The following is a 23870-nucleotide window of genomic DNA, read 5'->3' as shown; positions in this document are numbered from 1 at the left end:
TTCTGAAAGTATGTTAAAAGACAGAGTACAATTTACTGAAATCTGTTTTTATCTCATGTAATTGCTCAATCAGTGTTTCAGCTGTGCAAAGACGTCACTATAACAATGTCACAGCGGCGTATTTACCTCAGAAAAACATGCGGTGACCATAAACTCATTAGTCTGTTAGAAAAATTAACTCTAGAAAGGAGCATTTTGCTAAATATATGCACCCTATACCATAATCATTATAATTTTTACTGTTCTTCAATGTTTCATTTATGTTTCAATAAATCTGTCATGTTTTTATGACAGTCACCATTTAAATGTTCATATCTCAAAAAAAAAATTTTATTGGAAAAGTTATTTAATTGTAACTTTATTAATATAAACACTTAAGTGAGTGAATTTTAAATGTTTGTATACAAATCAGTTAATTTTAACCTTCAATATTATAGTAATATAGTACCAGCTGACTTTCTTGAATATTTTACAGCATTAGTTGAGAGTTTTTGTTTTTTTTCGTTGAGAAAATTTAGCATGTACTGTACCTGATATATGTGACCCTAGACCACAAAACAAGTCACAAGCATGGGTATATTTATAGCAGTAGCCAACAATACTTTGTATGGGTCAAAATTATAGTGTGTGTATATGTGTGTATATATATATATATATATATACATACATTATAAAGTATAGCTTCATGTTCCATGAAGATTTTTTGTAAATTTCCTACCTTAAATATTATCAAAACTTAATTTATGATTAGTAATATGCATTCCTAAGAACTTCATTTGGACAACAAACATGTCTTTTGCTCCCTCAGATGTATAAATCTGTATAAATGTATAAATCTCAGTTTTAAAAAAAAAAATTACTCTTATGACTGGTTTTGTGATCACATACAAAATAATCCAAATCAAATCGAATCCCAAGCTTCTGAATCAGAATTGAATCAAATCATGAAATTTGTGTTATAACCCAGCCCTTAATCAGAGTATTTATCTCAGGAATCAGACATTACTGGTTTTGCTGCATGTTTTTGATTTATTAAAATAATAGTCCATTCAAGTGCACAGTTGTTTACTTGGGAAGCTTTTGAATTCATTGATCACACTCTGTGTTTGACTCATTAAAAGCAAATGACTCACGAGTCATTTACTTGAGAATCTGACTTTACTAGTTATGCTGTTTTTAATTAATTTAAAAGGACTGGGTCATAAAACCCATTTGGGAATCTGGCTTCATTGGTTGTGTTCAATGTGTTTGATTTACTAAAAACAGCTGGCTCATAAGAGTCATGAACATGAGAGTCATGAGCATGGGAATAGGACTACACTAGTAGTGCTGTATATTTTTGATTCATTAAAAAGATCCTAAAAGTTGTTCATTTGCCAGTCTTTTAAGAAATCATCTCATTCACTCCAGAATCAGACTTTACCGGTCATGCTGTATGTTTTATGCTGGATAGTAATACATGGAAAATACTTTCCAACTCAATATTATTTTGCACATGCTGGAACTGTTGATGTACTGAATGTATATCAACAGAAGATCATTCAGTTCTGGTTTGGGAAAAAAAGATTATTATTTTCTAACTCTAATCTTCACATATCCATTACAAAACCAGTAATGGGGAGATTTATGCATCATATTAATAAATAAGCTTTACATTGATGTATGGTTCGTTAGGACAGTATAATATTTGGCCTAACTACAGTAGTCAACATTTTAAGTGGATCAAAACCTTTCATAAAAGTTGTCCTAAAACCAAAACAATACCCTGAACTTTTTTGATCCACTTCAAATGTTGACTACTATATTTGAAAATCTGGAATCTGAGGGTGCAAAAAAATCTAATTATTGCGAAATTTGCCTCGTTTTTTGGTGTTTTCCCTTTTATTAAGATAGGATAGTGGAGAGCAGACAGGAAGTGAGGTAGGACAGAGAGAGGCGGACGGAATCGGGAAAGGTCCTCGAGCCGGGATTCGAACTCGGGACGCTCGTAGTGCAACGGCACTGCATGTCGGCACACTTGCCCACTAGGCTGTCGGCACCGACGAGAAAATTGCCTTTAAAGTTGTTGAAATGAAGTTCTTAGCAATGCATATTACTAATCAAAAATTAAGTTTAGATATATTTACAGTTGGAAATTTACAAAATATCTTAATGGAACATGATCTTTAGTCAATAAGGTAATGATTTTTGGCGTTAAAAAAAAAAAAATATGATTTTGACTCATACAATGTATTTTTAGCTATTGCCACAAATGTACCCAAGCTACTTAAGACTGGTTTTGTGGTCCATGGTCACATATAGTAACCAGCAGCTTATTTTATGTATTTGTAGTATGTGTGCTGGCCCTGAACTGTAACTAGCTGTTAGGTCCCACAAGAGCTGTGAAACGCTGTCATTGTACACCAATGCTTCTACAAACCACCGAAGACACTTTCCCAATATCCTCGCTCATTTTTTAGTGCCAGAACAATGGCCGCATTTTCTTAGCAGAGCATTGAGCTGCTAGATGCATCTGCAGGTGTCTGCCCCTGACTGGAACAGCATGCTTGGGTTAACGCTCCCACACAATGCCACGCACTGTTTTAGTAGGAGCCACTGTTGAGGTCTGGAGCAGCCTGAGGTGTAGCTCTCTGCTCTAGTGATATCAGGGCCTCGCCATGAAAGAATGCGCCACTCCGCCTGAATGTGTCTGTGGCGGCAGGTTCGGCCAATGGAGGCTGTTATCTGCATTCCAGGGGTGTCTTATTTGCTGTGCGCTAGCGAGAGGGGCCGAAACTGTGGCAGGCTGCGTGTAACGGATACCCTTGTGTCAGCTGTTTCCTGCACGGCTGCTGACAAGGCCTTCCATTCACAATCAGCCCTTTCTCTCCCCCCCCCGCGATGAATAAGTAATTATTCGGTATAGGAGGCAGGATACTTGGACTGGCCTATTGAATGTGGCAGCAGCAAGTAAGGTGATCGGCAGGGCCGTAACTCTTCCTGCGAAGCCGTAACCTTAGCTGCTGCCAGCTCTCTGTTTATTTAGCACGTCGGCCCGGGTCTTTGTCCCGTCGGGGGACGGTTTGCAAGACAGGCTCACGTTCGCTTCCATTCTATCACTTACTGTAATATTTAATGACAAACAAGGTTTGAGAAGCAGCTCGGGTAACCGGAGCCGGACCTCTTCAGTAGAGTGCAGGCTAAAGGACAGCTTGATCCCTGATGTGAAGGTGTAACACACGCCGTGACTTAGCATTTGCTTATGAGGGATAATCTTACTGTCACTCTGAGGAAAAGAAGACAAGCTACAATTATTTTGAAGGACTGAAGCAAGACTGACATAGGAGGTTTTATTTATTGGTATCAATCAATATTGGATATTTACAATAATTGTACATGCTTGTTTAAAATGACCTTTGCCACCATCTGACGCTCACTTAAAGTTTAAAACTAATTTTAATATTAATAATAATTTAGTAACACAATCTTAATCAAAATTTATAATAATTATAATTATTTATACATTTTTTTCTTATTTTGAAGGACTAAAGCAAGACTGATATGGGAAGTTTTATTTATTGGTATAGATCAGTATTGGATGTTTAATTGTACATGCTTGTTTGAAATTATCTTTGCCACCATCTGACGCTCACTTAAAGTTTAAAACTAATTTTAATGTTAAAAATAATGTTAATATCAATGATTTAGTAACAAAGTCAAATGTAATCTTTAGCAAATTTAAAAATGAACAATAATTTTTCATACGCATAATGTTGTGATGCTTAAATTCACTTGTAGTATTTAAAATGGTTGATTTTTGTGTGTCTGTTTTATTTTTGATGTATTTACGCAAAAAATTATAATGTTATAAATAAGCTATGCATAATTTGTATAGTCAAAACTTTGAATACGGTTTTTAATGAATTTTAAAAGTGCTTTAGACGAGTTTGCTATTTATAATTTCTTTGTCCCTATTTTATTTTATTTTATTTATTTTATTTAAACATGTATGTGTATTTACACTACTGTTCAAAAGTTTGTAGTAGTAGTATTTTTTTTTGTATCTCTTATGCTCACTAAGTCTGCATTTATTTGATCAAAAGTACAGTAAAACACAAATATTGTGAAATATTATTACAACTTAAAGTTAACTGTTACTTACTTTTTAAAATTTATTCCTGTGATGGCAAACCATCAGCAACTATTACTCCAGTTTTCATTATCAAAGTTGAAAACAGTTGTGCTTCTTAATATTTTAGTAGAAACAGACATTTTTTCAATAATAATTTTTTAATAAATAAAACATCATCGTATATTAAAAATATAAATGTTTTTAAATAAATGCATGACTTTTCTGTCACTTTTAATCAATTTAATTAATCTTTGCTGCTTAAAAATTATAATTTCTCTCAGGAAAATCTTACTGACCCCAAACGTTTGAACTGTGTTTTTTAACATTTTATCATGTTTGAATCCATTCAGCAGAATTCTGATTTTTTTTTTTTTTCTCTAAAATCACTGCAGAAAATAAAAAAACAGCTTATTCTGTCTGCTCCTACCTATTAGCGATGATCAGAAACCTGATTCATAAACATACAGGGAAAGATTAAGCCCTCTAATCCTCAATGTGAATAAATATTAACTCTGTGTAGTTCTTTATAACAGTTCAGATACAGTATATAGTTCTGTAGATTAAAACACTTTTTTTTTTTTTTTTTGTTTTAGACATACAGTATTTCAGTACTCAGACAATACCGCTGTCTCCCACAGAATAAAGCAGTGACTCTGCTTGACACCAGCTGTGTAACACATGAGTTGTGTGTCATTCCCATGAATGGAGGGGAAAGTGGGACACTTAAAATGCTCATACCATCCTCAAGATCAGTTTCACCACTAGAGTTGGCTGCAGGCAAGCATGGCCCTTTGTGTGAAAGCTGCAATTAAAGAGATCCAATCAGAGGGGCCAGTAGCATGAACAATGGCACCGTCTAAAATTACAGTCTTGCTTGGGGTCATTCTGTCTTGACTTATAGCATTTGCCTGTTCTGTGAATGATTATCTATATGACCGCTTATACAAAAGCCCTTTCATGAGCTGGACAAACAAGGGCTGTAGAATTTGCTTCAAGTAGGTTGTTTCTCTTTGTAATGTTTATGCTTGACTTGTTTTTCTCTCTTTGTATTTGACAGTCTCCCGTGTCTTGTTCACTCTGTCCTTGCGCCAACCTCAAAGCAGGACAGAAAACGGTTGAAAAGTCCAAGGACAGTGATAAAGACAAAGAGGGAAGCGGAAGGAAAAAGATCCCGAAGATCTTCTTCGGCACTCGTACTCATAAGCAGATCACACAGATTGCGCGGGAGCTCAAGCGAACGCTTTACTCCACCGTGCCTATGACGATACTGTCCAGCCGAGACCACACCTGTGTCCATCCCGAAGTGGTGCCTCATGCCAACCGCAACGAGCGGTGCAAGGAGCTGCTGGAGGCAAAAAATGTGAGTCGGCCCCTTCCCAGGTTACACTATGTGACATCACAGCCACCTTTGAGCACAGGCTCTTCTTCATCTGTCATCATTATAACCTCTCAGAGGGATAAAAGAGAGTAGAATTAGACATCTCCTGGTTCGCTGAGTTCAAGACCTGAACCCTGAACTCTGTCAATAGACAGAGGTGCAGTAAAAATAGCAACTGGTTGCACCGGTAGCTCGCCAAGTTCAACCATTTTACATCATTGAAATAATGGCGCCGCCAGTGGTCTAAAATATGTATAAAACAATGTGGATTTTTTAAATCACATAAATCTTTCATGTTTTTTTTTACTACATATTTCAGTAAAATACATCATTTACATTATATTAAGCCAGGCAAGTCTTAATACCTGGGATTCCCTTTAAGTAGTGTTAAATAATGATGATGGATGCTTGCATTAGCATTATTTTGGCAGTTGTCAGCAATGTATAAAGCACAGCTCATACCGAAGTCCAGGGTTCGTACAAGGTGTTTACAGTTCTTAGAGTATTTGAATTTGACTTTTTGAAATTTAAGACCTGGAAAACCTTTGAAAACAGCAGTGCTCCTGAAGAGGTACTTGAAAATTGCCTGAATTATTGAAAGACAATGTACCTATGAAATAAGCGTTTAATTTTGTCAATAAGCTCATATGTTTTCACACAAAATTCATACAATTCATAAAACATCATACTTTTTTCGCTTATTTCTGTTAATGTCAGAAAGCAGTCCAGTAGTAGTACTGACAGAGTTGTTTAAACATGGCTGAAGACATGGAAAGAGGAGCAGACAAACTGAATTGAGTCAATTACACTTCATTTTACAGTCATTTAAATCGTAACTGAGGAGCGTGGATCACAAGTCATTTGATTCAGACCTGGACTTCAGAGCGGGTTCGCGAATCATTTGTTACAGATCAGGATTTCGGAGCAAATTTGTGAATCTTTTTTCTAGATTTTTTTTTAAACAGTAGAGAATATCAAGCCATTAAGGCAGTATAGTTATAAAAAAAAAAAAAAGTACACACAAATACAAATCCCTTAAGAAAATGAACCGTGGTTTTACTATAGTAAAAGCATAGTATACTTTGTAATACTTTAGTAGTAATACTTTGCATGTGCTTCACTTTATTTTTGCAGTTTTTTTATTAGTATATTTTTATTTATCTATTAAAAATCAAAAAAGTAGTGTTTGAAAAGTCCTTGAAAGTCATGGAATTTCATTTTTCAGTATCTGTACGAACCCATGGAAGTCACTTTCAAACCAAAGAGCTTGGTCAGTGCTGGAAATCCACATGACCAACTTCCGCTGCAAAATCTGCGTGGGGAAATCTTTCACACGAATATCCCAACGCCTATTGGAAATGATTGGATTTCGTCCCACAAAATCCACTGAACAACAGTAAATGTGGCCGTGCCTTAACAATTTCTGTCTGTGATGTTGGCTTGTTTTCTTTGGCTGCAAACAGCAGTTAACTGAAGATTGACTTTTTTTTTTTTTTTTTAATATGATAATGGTGTTTTGTGTGTGTGTATAGCAAAAGATAACCTCTGCATCCACTATTTCCACTGACCACCTAAGTGTACAGGTCATGGCTTGTGCCCTATTCATCCTTAAGTGTTGGGCCTAAGTAGTGATCAACTCATCATGAATTTGTTAACCATTGAAAGTCTTGAATTGGATTTTGTGAACGGAGATTGACCCACTCTTTACTATGGAACCAAACACCTCGTTTCCTGAACTTCACAGCAGCCTGCAGGCCAAACAGCAAGTGTGGCCACTTATTCTGTGAACCCTCTTCTCCTTTCACTCTAACACTGTCGTAAGAAAAGACGAGCTGCCGACCCTGAAATGCAAACCCTCGCTTTAAGGTTTCACAAACTTAATCTCCGTCACCAAAGCTGTGGAGAACAGTTACAGGCGATAATATCCCCAATCAGTCATACAGACCTTTTTTGTTGTGCAGCCTTGTCAAAGGCTTCAAACGCACTTTGTTCCAGTGGGAGCTTCGGTATTGTCCGTGTTGCTTAGTCTCTGACCATCGGGCAGCCCATGTAATGATACCTATTATGCTGTCACCACAGGTGTCCACTCACCTCTCGACTGTGTCGCACCCCTGCACATGAAAGCGGGGAAGACCGTGCCGACAACCCCGCTCGGAGAGAGGAGAGAATGAGCTGTCGCTTTCCTCATCCTCCCTGGGGCCCCATCTCTTGTGTCCTCTTATGAGCCCCACTCCGAGTCTTTATTCTGCTCTCCTGGTCTTACTGAATGGCCTTTCAGACACTTGTCGTTAGGTCGCACACCCCTCAGCAGTGCCATCATCACCTTCATAAGAGTTAGAGAACAGGGGGATCAGAACGGCACGATCGGGTTGACATTTATCCCGTGCTCTCATTGACGGCTAATCCCTCTTTGAGTATGTATACTGGAAGCTGCCATCAGCCTTTCAGCAGCGTGTTACAGGTTCCAGTGAATTATGAAACAATGCACAAGTGCTTCCCTTTTCTGCAGGGAGACACCTGCCTAAATAATTATATAAAAACACATTTATTATAGGGAAATGTTAGGGATATCACTCTTGTGGTTTAATTGCATCAAAACAATCACATTTTTCATACATGAACAGTTTATTGCATAAATTCATGCATTCCCTGGGATTCAAACCCACAACCTTGGTCAAATTACCAATTTTCATAAAATAGTATTATTTGTGTGTTTGTTTATATAATTTCATGTCTTTCAGGGTAAGTCATGCCGGTACTACCACAATGTTCATAAGATGCGTGATCAGAGCACTTTACAGTGGGTTCATGGGCTACATCAGGCTTGGGACATTGAGGATCTGGTGCGTCTCGGCGGCAAGCTGCGGTCCTGTGCTTACTACGCAGCTCGGGAGCTCATGCAAGACGCCTGCATCGTGTTCTGCCCTTACAACTACCTGCTGGACCCCCTCATTCGAGAAAGTGTGAGCATCAATGCATAAGCTACTATGTAATATATAATGTAAAAACTACGACTTTCTTTTCTTGCTTTGTTCCATAAAAAACAAATGAGGTAATTCATTTTTATTTTTGTATTTTTCCTTCCGCTTGTATAAATACACTACATTTCTTAGTGTAATATATGCAATGAAAGTAATTCTTTTATTTAATAATGATGCATACAAATTATATCAAAGTGACTGTTAAGACTTTTATAATGTTACAACTTTCTAATTATATTCATCAAATAAATCAAAAATCAAGAAGAAAAAGCATAATGGTTTCCACAGAAATATCAAGCGAAACATTTTCAGTCTTGATAATGATACGAATTGTGCCTGGAGCTCGAAATTAGCTTATCAGAATGATTTCTAAATAACTGTGACAATGAAAACTGGAGCAGTGGCTACTGAAAATTCAGCTTTGCCATCACAGGAATAAATTACACTTTAAAATATACTTTTATGCATTTTGAAGACACTTTTATTGGGAAAAAACTTATTGAAAACAGGTATTTTAATAATTATTTTAAGTAATAATACATAAATATTTAACAAAATATATATTTTTTATTTATATGAACAATTAAACTTAAGAGACTTAAAAAACTATTTACACAAAAAATAAATTTGTCTACCCCTATTTTAAAGGAGAAGTCCACTTCCAAAACAAAGATTCACATATAATGTACTCACCCCCTTGTCATCCAAGATGTTCATGAAAACATTTCTGCGTTTTTCTCCATATAATGGACTGGTATGGTGCCCCAGTTTTAAATTTCCAAAAAGCAGTTTAAATACGACTTCAAACGATCCCAAATGCAATTGTAAACAATCCCAACTAAGGAAGAAGGGTCTTATCTAGCGAAACAATCGGTTATTGGCATTTAAAAAATACAATTTAAATACTTCTCAAACGCTCGTCTTGCTTTTCTCTTGTTGAACTCCGGGTATTCTGACTTAAGACAGTTAGGGTTTGTCGAAAAACTCCAATCGTATTTTCTCCCTCAACTTCAAAAATCATTTTAAGATCATCCTATATCACTGCAGAAGTACTGACCCAGTCTTTGCAAAGTGAACATGCAAAGAAGATCAAACACCCTTAACAAAAAATGTAAAACAGCGATATAGGACGATTTCGAAGTTGAGGGAGAACATGAGATGGGAGTTTTTCGACATACCCTAATTGTCACTAAGCGGAACAAAATCAGTCCAAGCAGAGTAAGACGAGATGAGCGTTTGGCATTAATAAGTATATAAATTGTATTTTTTTAAATGAAAATAACCGATCGTTTCGCTAGATAAGACCCTTCTTCCTTGGCTGGGATCGTTTACAACCGCATTTGGGATCGTTTGGAGCTGCATTTAGACTACCTTTTTGAAGTTCAAAATCAGGGCACCATAGCAGTCCATTATATGAAGTAAAAAAAAAATGCTGAAATATTTTCCTCAAAAAACTTCTTTATGACTGAAGAAAGAAAGACATGAACATTTTGGATGACAAGGGGGTGAGTTCATTATATGTGAGTCTTTGTTTTGGAAGTGGACTTCTCCTCTAAACTAGTCAGTTGAAGATTTCAAATAAGTGACACGTTTGTTAGGCTATTTGAAGGATTTCTATATTTGTCCATCTGGTGATAACTGTCATGTTGTTCGTCCTGCCAGATGGAAATCAATCTGAAGGAGCAGATTGTGGTTCTGGATGAGGCTCATAACATAGAGGACTGTGCTCGTGAGAGCGCCAGTTACACTCTAAACCAAGCTCAGCTGTTGCTGGCACGTGATGAGATTGATGGAATGGTGACACACAACATTCGGCGTGATCAGCACAGGCCTCTGCTAGCATTCTGCTGCAGCCTTGCCAAGTACGGCCCATCTTTTCTCCAACAGTTTTTCATCATAGACAGCAGGATATCCATATTCTGCTTTGTCATGAGTTGTAATATGTCAAAGAACAGCTTTATTTGGACAAATCTGTGCTAAATTGGAGATTAATAGTCTAAATATTGCTCTTTGAAAGTTAAATTGAATGTTTGTTTGTTTACATTTATATAGCTGGGTGCAGGAAAGCTGCAATAGCTTAGAGGAGCGTGAATATGAGTCTTCCTGTAAGGTCTGGACAGGAACAGAGATTCTTGGCATCTTCCATGGCCTTGGCATCACAGCAGACACCTTCTTTTTGCTACAGGTATCCTTCCTCCATGTATCATCCTCTCCCCTTTGACCAGAAGGAGTATACTAACAGTCTGTCCACTTTTTTATCTGATTTGTGTCTGCTTTGTGTAGAAAAACCTGGCAGCGGTGCTGGAGAAGGAGGAGCGGATCGGGGTAGTGAACGGGAGAGAAGATGTGGTGCAGGTTCCCACCATCAGCTCCAACACTCAGTCAATGCTCAAAAGCCTCTTTATGGTGCTGGAATTTCTTTTCAGACAAAATTGCAGGTCATTATCACAAACTACCCATCATTCTTCTTACCTTCTTACCTTACTATCTCTAAAAAGGTTCTTGGCAGTGATTTGTAAAGACCCCTTAAAATCACAATTGGAGTTTTATGGCTTCTAGTCCATGTCTTTTAGCTTTAAGGCTACCTTTATGCTAGCGTACTCCTAAAAGTTGACAAGATTTAAGTGTAAAAGAGTCAACTTTAAGTGTAAAATTGACAGAGGAACCATATATTCAAATAAGCTGCAAGAAGTACAATACTGAATTTTTTGCTACTAATATTTAAATTAGAGGCACTATTAAAACATTGCTAAAAATGTGAGGATAGGTGACATAAATATAATGACACGGTCTTCGGGAAACGGCTGATAATGGCTAAATAAATGTTGCCTCATTTAATAATATTGCTGGCAAAATACTCAACGTCATCCAGCCCTAATTTAATGCATGAATATAACTTCTGATGTATTTTGTTGTAAAACCACAAAATCTAGTTATTCTTTTTTGAATATATACAGGTTTGCAGATGATTACCGTGTGGCCCTCCAGCAGAGCTACATGTGGACCACCCAGCAGGACTTGCCTGATGCTCAGGGCTTTTTTGCACGACCCCAGCGTCGCCGACAGAGCACCCGCACTAAAACACTGGTGCACACCCTGAGCTTTTGGTGCCTCAACCCTGCTGTGGTGAGAGCAGCTGTTCTTTCCATAGTACTTTTAAAAAATCTCATTTGGATGTTGTCAGAATGAGTATGAATCTTAAGCTGTCACGGCTGGTGATGTGTGTCACGACAGGCATTTTCAGATTTGAGCGGCTCAGTGCGGAGTATCGTCCTGACCTCTGGAACCCTCTCTCCCATGGGCTCATTTTCCTCTGAACTGGGCATCAAATTCTCCATCCAGCTAGAAGCGAATCATGTCATCAACAAGTCACAGGTCAAAATTTTTGTGAAAATCATTACACCTTTTTTTCAGGATTCTTTGATAAAGTTCAAAAGAACAGCTTTTACTTGAAATGGGAAACTTTTATAACATTATAAATGTCCTTGCTGTCATTTTTGATCAATTTAATGTGTCCTTGCTGAATAGAAATATTGAGTTCTTTGACAAAAATATTAATGGACTTTTGAGCGGTAGTGTAACTTAAATTCTGAGTTGTATAATAGGTGTGTGTTTGTTTATGTTGCAGGTCTGGGTCGGTACAGTTGGTGCAGGGCCTCAGGGTCGCAAACTTTGTGCCACATTTCAGCATGCAGAGACGTTTGCCTTCCAGGATGAAGTTGGTGCCCTGCTATTGAAAGTGTGCCACACAGTGGGTCGAGGTGTTCTCTGCTTCCTGCCATCCTACAAGGTACGTACACTCAGTTGATGTCAAGATATGAATAAACAGGCGATAAATGGCTGATTTAAAAGTATAGTTCATCCAAAAATAAAAATTCTGTCATTAATTATTCACCCTCATGTTGTTCCAAACCTGTAAGACCTCCATGATTTTTGGAACACAAATTAAGATATTTTTGATCATATCTGAGAGCTTTCTGACTCTGCATAAAAATCAACACAACTGACACTTTCAAGGCCCAAAAAGGTAGTAGGGACATTGTTAAAATGGTCCATGTGACATCAGTATTTCAGACGTAATGTTATGAAGCTACAAAAAACTTTTTGTGTGCAAAGAAAACAAAACTAACAACTTTATTCAGCAATTTATTTTCTTTTGGGTTAGTCTCCACCACATGTTCAGGGTGTCCATGGGTCTTAAAAAGTCTTAAAATGTCTTAAATTCAGATTCGATGGGTTTTAAATATTGTTGGTCACATTACCGCTAAAATGTCTTCAGTCTGACAGACCTAATCAGTGTTTACAATCATTGGACAGACCGAAGATTTCTCTCTCTCTCTCTCTCTCTCTCTCTCTCCCCCTCTCTCTCTTAGTCACTGTCATCAGACTGAATCACAGTAGCAGAATACAGGTCAAACTATCCTTTTTCTGTATATAATGTTCTTGATGATGATGATGATGATAATAATAATACATATAGGTCGAGCTACAGCTAGGTGACCAATAGCCTTCGAGCTAGTTTAAATGTTTTTAATTTTTTTACTTTCCCGACTGGACAAACGGCCTGATTAAAATGTAAGTGACAAAAAAAAAACAGCAAACGTAAACGTAAACAGCAATTGATAATGAATAGTGTATTTTTGGTATCAAAATCACACTGCCTGTCTCATTGTGAGAGACTTCAAAACAAATGAGCGTAACAGCACGCATAAAGAAGCTCTGAAGAAACACACTGAGGTAAAAATTCAAAATGTAAAGTTTATTTATAACATGATATAGTTCAGTAACATACCAAGGGAGGTATTTTGCTGAATATTCTCACGACTGAAAATGTTACATTGATTTAAAAGTAGTTAGTGAAGTAGTTCATAAGTTAGATAGCACATTTTCCAAGCAACACTTGGCAGTGTTTTGCTACTAAATGATTCAGCAATTTGAACGAATCAGTAAATAACTCAATGACTCACTCTTTATTTGACTCACTGCCATATACTGATAGTTCAGTATTCTTTAAAGTATGCATTCTCCCCCCAACATTTCTTACTTGTAGATTTGTAAATGTATTTAAAACATTAATCACACAAGATCATTTATTGCAGTTTTATTTTGCAGTGTAAATGATTTAATCTGACTGATAACAACCCAATGGAGTTTATTGATAAATTGTAATGATTTGACATGAAAGTTGATGCATAAATTTCAGAAGTTCAAAAAATAGGCCTTTATAAAGGTAAATAAAAATATGCAGACTAATGTAAAAGCTAGAACACCGATGAAAATATTGCTTCAGAATAAATTTATACCACCAAAAACATCTGTGATGTGGTACTTTTAATGGGATATTTTGTGTGGAATATAATCTGCTGATATGAAAAGTTCAATGTATACCGTAGTTATAAGTATCATTTATGACAGCGATGAAATTTAGTTTTCTTTTTACATGAAACACTTTTAATATTCCATATATGCATGTAATATCATGTGTATCTCCATTGCAGGTTAATTGTCTTAAATTTCATATACGGTGGTAATAAAAAGGTCTAAAAAAAGTCTTAAATTTCACTTGTTCATATCTGCAGAAACCCTGAATGTTAACCATTTAGTCTTACTCATATTTTTTGATCATAAATCTAACAAAATGAAACATTCTTAACCACCATTTTTTTTTTTTTTTTTTATTATAAGTCAGTTTGATTCTGCAGCTTTACAAAGCTACCACTGGGAGGCCTTAGAGACCACAGCTTTGCATTTCTGTAAACATGCTGATGTTTTCCATAAAATGCTATATAAAAATATCATCTGCATGCTTTGTAAGACTGTGGTTACTGTCTGACATTCCGGTAGAGGATCCACTAACCCATAACACAAGAATTAACTGTTTTAAAATTCAATAGCAGTGGTCAGACGATGACCATATGCTATAATATGTAGCCATAATGTATTATGGATAATGAACAAAACCTTTAAGTGCTGGCTCATGGTTTTTCTGTATCCCTCTTCAGGTAACAGGTTCAATTATTGAAAGCCATTGAAAAATACTTTGTTCCTCATTGTTTGTTACGTTTAGCTCATAAATAATTCAGCCCTATTCAAGCTGCCTGTCATGATGTACCCTCAAAGGGGATGATTACCTTTCTTAAATGTCTGTGTGTGCGTGCATGTACATCTTAATGTTGATGTGCAATTCCAATATATTTAGCTTACCAGAATCATAGTATGCTTCCCTAACTTGCAGTTTCTTTATATTGACCATGTAAATTCCCTATTGTATATCATGTCCATGTATGAACGTTCCATGTGGATTAATATTTAATCTGGAAACTGAGCAGTTTAGGGGCTCAATGGAGACTGTGGAGGTTCTGGAGCCTGAGAGTCCCGTCTGAGAAAGAGCAGACCATCTGTAGTCTCCAGACACCTCTCAACACTCCTGCTTGATCCCTATCTCTCCACTCTTCCAGCGACCATGTGTGTTTGTGTCTGTTCTGGCTATTTGTCCCCATGACACCGATTGTGCTATACAAGCCTCAGGCCCCTCAACACTATACAAATAGACACGCAACCCCTTTACGGTTCTGAAGGTGTGGTTTTGCAGCCTCCAACCTGTCTCAATTGGACCCTGTTAACCTCATTGCCCCCTGTTGTCTGGCATGACCTCATGACAAGAAGGGCTAAACAGCTGTGAGGGCCTGCTTATTAATGTGGGCTAGGAAAGGTGAAAAGATCTTGTGGAAAAGCAGGACGCTTTTAAAGCAGATTAAGATAAGGGCCATTAGAACTGACGTCGCCAAGCTGTCTGTGTGAAGATGCATCTAAGCTGGCGCCTGGCGCTTTAGGTGGGGTGGAAAGGAGGGGTTGGTGGATGTATCTGTGCAACTTGCATCCTCTCAAAGTCAAAGTGCTCTACAGGGGGTCTGAGCGTAGGCTATGAGCCCCCAAGGCCTCTTAGCATGTTGTCTGCAGTCTCAGCAGTATCAGTAAAGGTACTATAGCACATGTGATTCAAGGGATTTCTGTTACAGAGATATTGTATTTATTTATATATTTACAACAATATTATGGGTTTTTTTTAAATTGTAAATTAATTTACAATTACTTTTTAAGTAATGTAACTGATTAAATTTAAAAAATCAATAAATAAAATAATAAAGCATATACCTAATCCCAAATAGGAAATAAGAGTTATCGAATAAGCTTGTGTCCTATTCTGTATTCTAAACTCCTGAAAAATCAGTGTTGCATATTTCATATTCTTTGACTTGTATTGAGATTTTTCCATTTTTGACTACTTTTTCTTAGACTACTTCAATCTCTTCAGTATTGTCTTCTTCGATTTTTTTTTTTTTTGTTTGTTTTTTTTTTTTTTTTTTTCTTCTAAGTCCTCTTTGAGTTCTTCTTTGACTTTTTCCACTTCGACTTCTTTGACTTCTATTTCGATTTTTCCATCTTCGACTTCTTCGATTTTGACTTGTTATTCTTAGACTTCTTTTATGACTTCTTTAGTGTTACATATTGGTTACTTCTATTTATTTGTTTATTTTTTTTCTTCAAAGGCCTTTTCGAAATGTTTCTTTTTTCTTTCTTTTAAGACCTCTTCGATTTTTTTTTCTCTTTGACTTTTTTCACTTCTATTTCGATTTTACCATCTTTGGCTTTTTTGATTTTGACTTCTATTTCGACTATTGATTTCTTCGTAGACTATTTTGACTTCTTTAGTGTTTCTTCTTCAATTTCTTCATTTTTCTCTGTGATCTTTCTTTTTTGACTTTTTCCGCTTTGACTACTTGACTTCTGTTTTGTTTTTGCTCTCTTCGATTACTTCTTATTAGACTATTTCAGTCTCTTCAATACTGTCTTCGATTTCTTAAAAAATAGTTTCTAACTTCTTCGATTTTTCTTTGACTTTTTCCACTTTTTCCACTTTGACTTCTATTTTGATTTTCCCCTCTTCGACTTCTTATTAGACTACTTCAATCTCTTCAATACTGTCTTCGATTTCTTGAATTTTTTTTTTATACTAAGTCCTCTTCAATTTCTTCTTCTTTGACTTTTTCCACTTCGACTTCTTTGACTTCTATTTCAATTTTTCCATCTTCGACTTTTTCAATTTTGTCTACCTCTTCTTAGACTTCTTCTATTTTGACTTTATCGTTTTTCTATCGTAGACTATTTTCTATCGTATACTATTTTGACTTCTTTAATTTAGCTTCTCCCTTTTTTTTTCTTTTGTTTTTTTTTTTTTTTTTTTTTTTTTAACTACTATCACTTTTTTTACTTTGACTTCTTTGTATTCTTGTAGCTTCATAAAATTACAGTTGAGCCACTGATGTCACATGGACTATTTTAACGATGTCCTTACTACATTTCCGGGCCTTGCACGTGTCAGTTGCGTTGCTGTCTATGCAGGGTCAGAAAGCTCTCGGATTTCATCAAAAATATCTTAATTTGTGTTCTGAAGAGGAACAAAGGTCTTAAAGTTTGAAACAACATGAACTATTCCTTTAACGTCTATTTTCTCAGACTCTGTCCATTGATCACTTAACTGTAAATGTTCAAGTAAATGTTTATGTACTACACTGTCATGCCACTGTAAAGTGTGCGACTCCCTCTCTTTAAGCTGTCCATTAGTGAGGCAAGCCCTTCTTCCAGCTATAGCTCTTGACTAGATAACAACCGATCCATACTTCAACAGATCTTGTTCTTTATCTGTAGTGTTCAGTTCTCACTGTTGGCCTCACACTAATGGCCTGCTCCGCGTCAGCGCTGAAGAGTGTGGGTGCTTGCAGGCAGGTGGCAGGGGCGCCACTCTGCTTCGTCCTTGGCGTGATCGTCACTGTGATATTTGACAGCTGAATTATTTACAGCAGCTACACGTCTTCTCCTGCCGCCACCAGGGCCCTATGTTTCATTTATGCCACCCTACAACCAAGTTTGTCCATTATTTAGAGGCCTTTTGCAAAGAAAAAAAAAACAGCAATGTGTTGCCACATGACAGAATAGCGTCAAGGTTGGAGGAAAATAGATAAAGCGCAGTGTTGGTGGCAGAGGAAATGAGAGTGAGAGAGAGAATGCACAGAGTTGTGCCTCGCAGTGCCACCTCGCTACAATGTCCCCTCTGAGAACTGCATCCGGTCGACTTAATCTAGCATGGTGACACAAGCTGAGTGATGCATATATTTAGTCGACTAACCACAATGAATTATTCATCTTTTGTTGTGCCTGTGGATGTTCACTAGATAGTCTTCACTCCACTTTGTTTTATCAACAGCTTCTCTAGATGTTAACCTGTTCTTGTGTAGACATCTCTGAGATGTGAGACTTTAATGTTAAAGACAAGTGCAGCAACATTTACATGTACACCAACAGTCTGATTATTCCCAATTGTTAGAAGGTAATGTGATATTACAAATAGGGCTGGGCGATAATATGATAGCAGTAATTATCACAATGTAATTTTCCTCAGTAAAGCGATAACAAGAGTTTGATAAATGTTTGATATAATGTTTAAGCGCCAAAAGCGGAACGAAATGGCAAGCTTACTATGACAGGTGTGTTTACTTGCTGATAAGTCTCGGTCACACAGCCACTAAACAGCACTGTGAGATCCAATGTGAAGCACTTGAATTCAGTGAAAAACACAAATGACTGTTTTAAACTAGTTTAAAGCCAGATGGAACAGCACTGGCAAACAGGATAAACACTGTGTGCCACGAGACAGTCAGACAGATTTTCAGTCTACAAATTGCTGTGATTTACCATTGATTTACTGTGGTGAGACTAACTGCACCATGGTATTATGGCAGAAATGTGGGATATTTATTATATTGTTAATGTGGACATATATATTAAAGGAGTAATGGAATCTAATTACATTTGTGCATATATCCTAAATGTATTTAGACCACTTTTGTTGAAACCGTACAGATGCATTTTTAGCATGGTATTGAGGTGCCATATGTGTGGTTTTACCTGTGGTTATCGTGATATAAATGTATGCTACTATGGAAGACCTATGTTTATTTTTATAAAACTCAAACAGTCAGAGTAATTTCACCATTTAAAAAAGTTGTTACAATTTTTACAGATGTTACTGTTTTTAATAATGAACATAAACTTGCATCTGCATCTTAACTACTGCCAACTGTGCTTTTCTAAGAGACAAAAAAAAGTAATATTATTAATATTGCAGCCAGCAGGCAGCACAAACCTGTTTAATGATTTGAAACAATAGCACTCTTTAAAACATGCAGAAACTTAGACATTATTTTTTCTATTTCTATTATTTTGTTAAGGAAAAATCACTCTAAAAGTGTAAAGAATTCAAAAATGTGAATGTTCTGACTGTAAATAGCAGTTTAAAACCACCATTAATGGTCTGGTTTACAACTTTTCACCTATTAGCGAAAATTCGTTGAAATTTATCATGATGATATCGATATTGACTGATATTAAAAATTTTATCATGATAATGTTTTTGGGCCATATTGCCCAGCCCTACTTGCGCAAAACTCATCTGTCCCACTGACACACTATTTGACACAATTTTGTTTATTTGCTAAGAATGCAACCATTGTGTTACTTAGAAATTGCGGTAGTGCATATAATATTTTGAAGATAGGTTCTGTTAAAACATATTTATTTTTTACATTTTTTTTTAATGGAATAGTTTAAATCTAATCGTTCCACTTAACATGAGACATAACTTTGTGCTTCCTAGGTGTTTTTTTTTTTTTTTTTTTTTTGTAGGTTTATTTATGTTTGGATTATTTTTCATTTTATTTATTTATTTTTGTGCTGTAAATCACTAGTGTTAGGACTCTCAGGCTATGAAAAATGGCAGAAAATAAGGGTATTGTGTGTGGAGAGACAGGAAAAAATATATTAGGTGATTAGATTATATGGCGGATACAAGGGGAAATGGAAACAACCGTCTTTGTCCTCACATCTGAGAGGATTGAAGCAGTTCAAGTTGTCTGAATGCTGAATATTTTAAATTGAAAATAATACTACATAATATAATAAGTTTTAAGTTTTCTGTTACTGTGGTAAGAGCCATTACCTAGCTTTTAGAGAAGTGGATTGACTTAAGGTGCCTGACAGCTATACAGGATCATTGAGAGTTGCCTCTAAATATAATTGGTTGTCTGAACAGTGTGTCAGTTGTGGTGTATTGCAGATAATGCTCGACTGACCGCAGAGTTCTGAAGATGTAAGATTCTGGTTTGCTGTAACAGGGCTTTGAATAAGACATGAGAGTGGGTCACTGCTGTTGTAAGCTCCCAGCCCTCAGGAGCAGCGTGAGAGGCAAGGTGTCAGAAATGGTGCTGCATACACCTCATACACTCCTACTGATGGTTAAATGTACCCTAGTACAAATAATATTATCATTGGAAATCATTTTATTAGTACTTACATTTTTTTTTTTTTAATTTGAGATTAAGCTGTATTTGTCATTCTCCAGATATACACAATGAAATGACGATGTGAGGTTAAATGCCTCTTATCATTTGTCTGAGCTTGTTTGGTACTAGTGCGTTCATGTCGTTTTTGAGCACGCCATCTGTTTGATGGCACTGTCACTGACCTCGGAGAAGGATGGTGTAGGGTCACTTCTGCCATGTTTGTGCACCTGAGCGTCAGCCAAGTGTGCAGATTGACATTTTCATTCTGCTGTGTCCTGGTCTAGGCCCTGTGGAAACGGCGCTGCTCTTGTCAGATAATGCCTATGAATTAGGCATGAAGGCCATGTGCTCATCCCATCACCACCACCCCCACAAACTCCCATTCTGTGTCCAAACATCTTAAAACACAAGTGCACACTTGCATTGGCTAATTTCGTTTGGCAACATTGGATTTTGTCCATTTATACCGTCATTATTTTTGATAGATCAAATGTGAGGTGTTATCAGTTGTTTTGGGTATGTGAAATTTTTAATTTAAGTTTAATTAATTTGTAGTACAGATTGGTCAACAGCAGACTGATGCTGTATTCGAAATTAAATTGTAAAAGCCTTTTAGTTTCCTGAATTTGTATTGAGGTACTAAACAGGATGAGAATTGCAATTTCAACTTTGAATTCAAAGAAGAATTAAAAAGAATTTAAATCCATATAACTCACAATGGGTTCTATAGAAATATAGGACAATTGAGGGACTCAAACACAACTATTAAAAAAAAAAAAAAAAAAAAAAAAAAAGCTTCAAACATTCACTGATGCTTCAGAAGGAAACACGATGCATTACGAGCTGGGGGGTGAAAACTTTTGAACAGGATGAGGAGGTCCAAATTTTTCTTATTTTGTTGAAATATCCACCCATTTAGTAGTGCCCTTGGAAGCAACAAAAGATACTTGCATGTTACCTGGAAGACAATTTAAGTACAATTTGCCTTGATCTTCAAATTCAAAAAGTTTTCACCCCCCGGCTCTTAATGCATTGTGTTTCTTTCTGGAGCATCATTGAATGTTTGAAACTTTTTTAATAGTTGTGTTTGAGTCCCTCAATTATCCTCAGTGTGAAAAGAAATTATTTTATTGATTTCAGCTATTTTTTGGCCTTGTGGATTATAGGTAAACATCTTTTATGTAAAATATCTTACTCAGGACAGTACTAAATAAAAAATAACATGCATTTGTATGATCTCTCTCATTTTGTTAAAATTATTCACATTTTCCCCTCTGCAAGGGGTTCCCAAACTTTCGCATGCAACTGTATATGAAAGATAGATTCACATTCCATCTGACAAATTAAAAGGAAACCAATTCCTCATTTCCAAACTTGAAAAATATGAAGTCTGTAATGACTCTGTTGAATTGAACGGCTGGTGATAATCTTGAGTTTCTACCTAACTGCTGACTGGTTCGTTTTTTTGGTCTTTCAAACTACGGCTCTGGTCTGTCAGGATGAGGGATGTGGAAAATGTGCCTGTAATGAAATGACTGCATAGAAGCAGACACAGAGTGATGTTTACTCACAGTGTCTGTGAGATAAAAGCATTAGGACCATTACCCTTTGAGCCAAGGGACTCCTGGAGTGGCACTGTATTGTATTTCGCCCGCTTTTATAAGGCCTTACAAATTACAGCTCTGGGAATATAAACAACAAGCTTATACAAGGAGTCTTTGTGCTTGCATGTGTCCCTGTCTTTTAAGGGCCAGCATTTTATTATCAGGTTACGCTCAGGTCATCATCGGGTTACACTTCAGACCAAGCACAAATTAATAACATTGACCCTTAAGGTAAATTCAAGATGCCGAATACAGCTTTCAAACCCATCAGTTGTACCCATCAAAACAAGACCATCCATATTTCCATGTTTTTTTGTTTCAGCTTTGATTCCTCTTCTTTTTGTGAACTCTTCCTCAGAAATCTGAATTTCCTCCAAGTACAGGATATATAATGTGCTGTTTTGTTCTTTGGGCATTCTACTGAGAAAGTGCATTAATAATTCACCTTCTATTCACATTGGATTTGCAGCAGATGCGGAACAATTGGTTTGCTGTTAGTCTTTGAAACAGTGACTTTTATGAGCTGATGTTGCATCTTCAGCACAAGTGTCATGTTTTATTAAAGACAAGTGGCTTGTTTGTTCCTGTTGATAAAACTGGTGCTTGCTTCACTTTTTAGTCACACCAGCGTGTAAAATTATTTTCATGGTGCAGAAGTTCTAGCCACCTCAGGTGACATTTAATAGTGCAGTAGCTGTGATGAATTTAGTTTCTTCCTTGGTAAAGTGTGAACGTGCTTAGGTTTTAACAACAAAAGTGTAAGAATCCTAATACCGAGCCCTGAGGCACACCTCCAGTCCTTATGTTATTGTTCATCTGAATGAAGCCACAAATTCCCGCAGTCATGAGAAGTTTTTTGCTGATCACAAGCAGAACTTTTACTTGACCCTTCTAACACATTTCCAAGTCAGTGAAGATTCACTTGGATTGTAAAGGCATGCCTATTCAAGAGGAAAATGTGTACAGCAGAGACGAGAGTTGCTCCCTGTGTGGGAGAGCTTTTAGATCAGTGTTCCCCCTTTGGGAGTCACTGACTTTTTTGCACTAATAATAACACTGTAACAGTGATTTTTACTATGAACAGAGTTTAAACGTGCAGTTTATCATTCTGTTTAACATCCTGTTTCTTGCTGTGCTTTTTCGTTCTCAGGCTTTTAGAGTGCAATGTAATCTGCCTGAGCAGCGTATTTCGTTATTCGTTAAAAACACAAAAAAAAAAATTTCAGACAAGCAAATTGTTTGCAGTGCAAGCAGGAGGTCTGTATTTATTAAACTATGAATTACTGGGCAACCCAGGGTTCAGACATTCCTCTTCAACTGAGTCTTGTTTTTGATTGTAATGAGGGCCACATGAATGCTGCAGTTTTGAATCAGACATTTGCGTTCCAATTTGGTTTTCATTATGTTTGTTATTAAAAGCATCCCTGTTTACCCTTCTAGCTCACTGCTGTTATTACACTAATTACTAATGTGTTGCATCAGAACACAAATAAAAAAATATATATATGGTGACCCAGTGAACTTGCATATTATAGACTGAATATTATATCCTAATAATTATTACTAAATGTATATTGTGCAAAAGATAATTTACTTTTTAAATTTTTGTTTTTTATAAGATGTTGGATAAACTGAGGGACCGCTGGATGAACACAGGTCTCTGGGACAAACTTGAAGAGCGGAAGACTGTGATCACTGAGCCACGTGGTGGTGGCAAGGGTGATTTTGATGAGTTGCTGCAGACATACTATGAGGCCATCAGAGGAACAGCAGCCAACAGTGAAAACAGAGGTTAGTGTTGATTTGTTCCAAATGCTGTGTTTAAATGTGTTGTCTTTGTGTTGATTATGATTTATTTTCACAGATGGAGCGCTGCTGGTTGCTGTTTGCAGAGGGAAGGTCAGCGAGGGCTTAGACTTCACAGATGATAATGCTAGAGCAGTGGTCACTATTGGTATCCCATTCCCCAATATCAAAGATCTGCAGGTAACATCTGCAAAAAAAAGCACATCACAATTATAATTGCATATACTGTATTTGGCATGTCTGTGAAGTTTCACTTTGTAATCAATCTCATGGATGAGCCATGTTCTATCAAATACAGAACATTTAACTAAAGGATTAGTTTATTTCCAAAAAAAAAAAAATCCTGGTAATTTACTCACCTCCATGCCATCTAAGATGTTCAGGTTTTCCTTCTTCACTTGAAAAGTATTTAAGGTTTTTGAGGAAAACATTCCAGGATTTTTCTCTGTATAGTGGACTTCAGTGGGAGCCAATGGGTTGAAGGTCCAAATTGCCATTTCAGTGCAGCTTCAATGAGCTCTACACGATCCCAACTGAGGAATGATGGTCATATCTAGCGAAACAACTGGTAATTTTCTAAAAAAAAATAAT

General features: G+C 36.6%; 1 protein-coding gene across 1 annotated transcript in view; it reads left to right on the top strand.

Moving 5' to 3' along the window:
• Positions 1 to 23870, top strand: part of brip1 (BRCA1 interacting helicase 1) — a 41662-nt gene that overhangs the window by 6189 nt on the left and 11603 nt on the right. Inside the window, 10 exon segments of the mRNA XM_051129925.1 lie at positions 5169 to 5471; positions 8231 to 8452; positions 10133 to 10332; positions 10523 to 10655; positions 10754 to 10908; positions 11428 to 11596; positions 11705 to 11845; positions 12099 to 12260; positions 23093 to 23264; positions 23338 to 23459. Coding sequence (XP_050985882.1) covers positions 5169 to 5471; positions 8231 to 8452; positions 10133 to 10332; positions 10523 to 10655; positions 10754 to 10908; positions 11428 to 11596; positions 11705 to 11845; positions 12099 to 12260; positions 23093 to 23264; positions 23338 to 23459 — 1779 coding nt within the window.

Source organism: Labeo rohita, chromosome 15 (assembly GCF_022985175.1).
Source record: "Labeo rohita strain BAU-BD-2019 chromosome 15, IGBB_LRoh.1.0, whole genome shotgun sequence".
NCBI lineage: Eukaryota > Metazoa > Chordata > Actinopteri > Cypriniformes > Cyprinidae > Labeo > Labeo rohita.
This window is presented reverse-complemented; position numbering and strand designations above follow the sequence as displayed.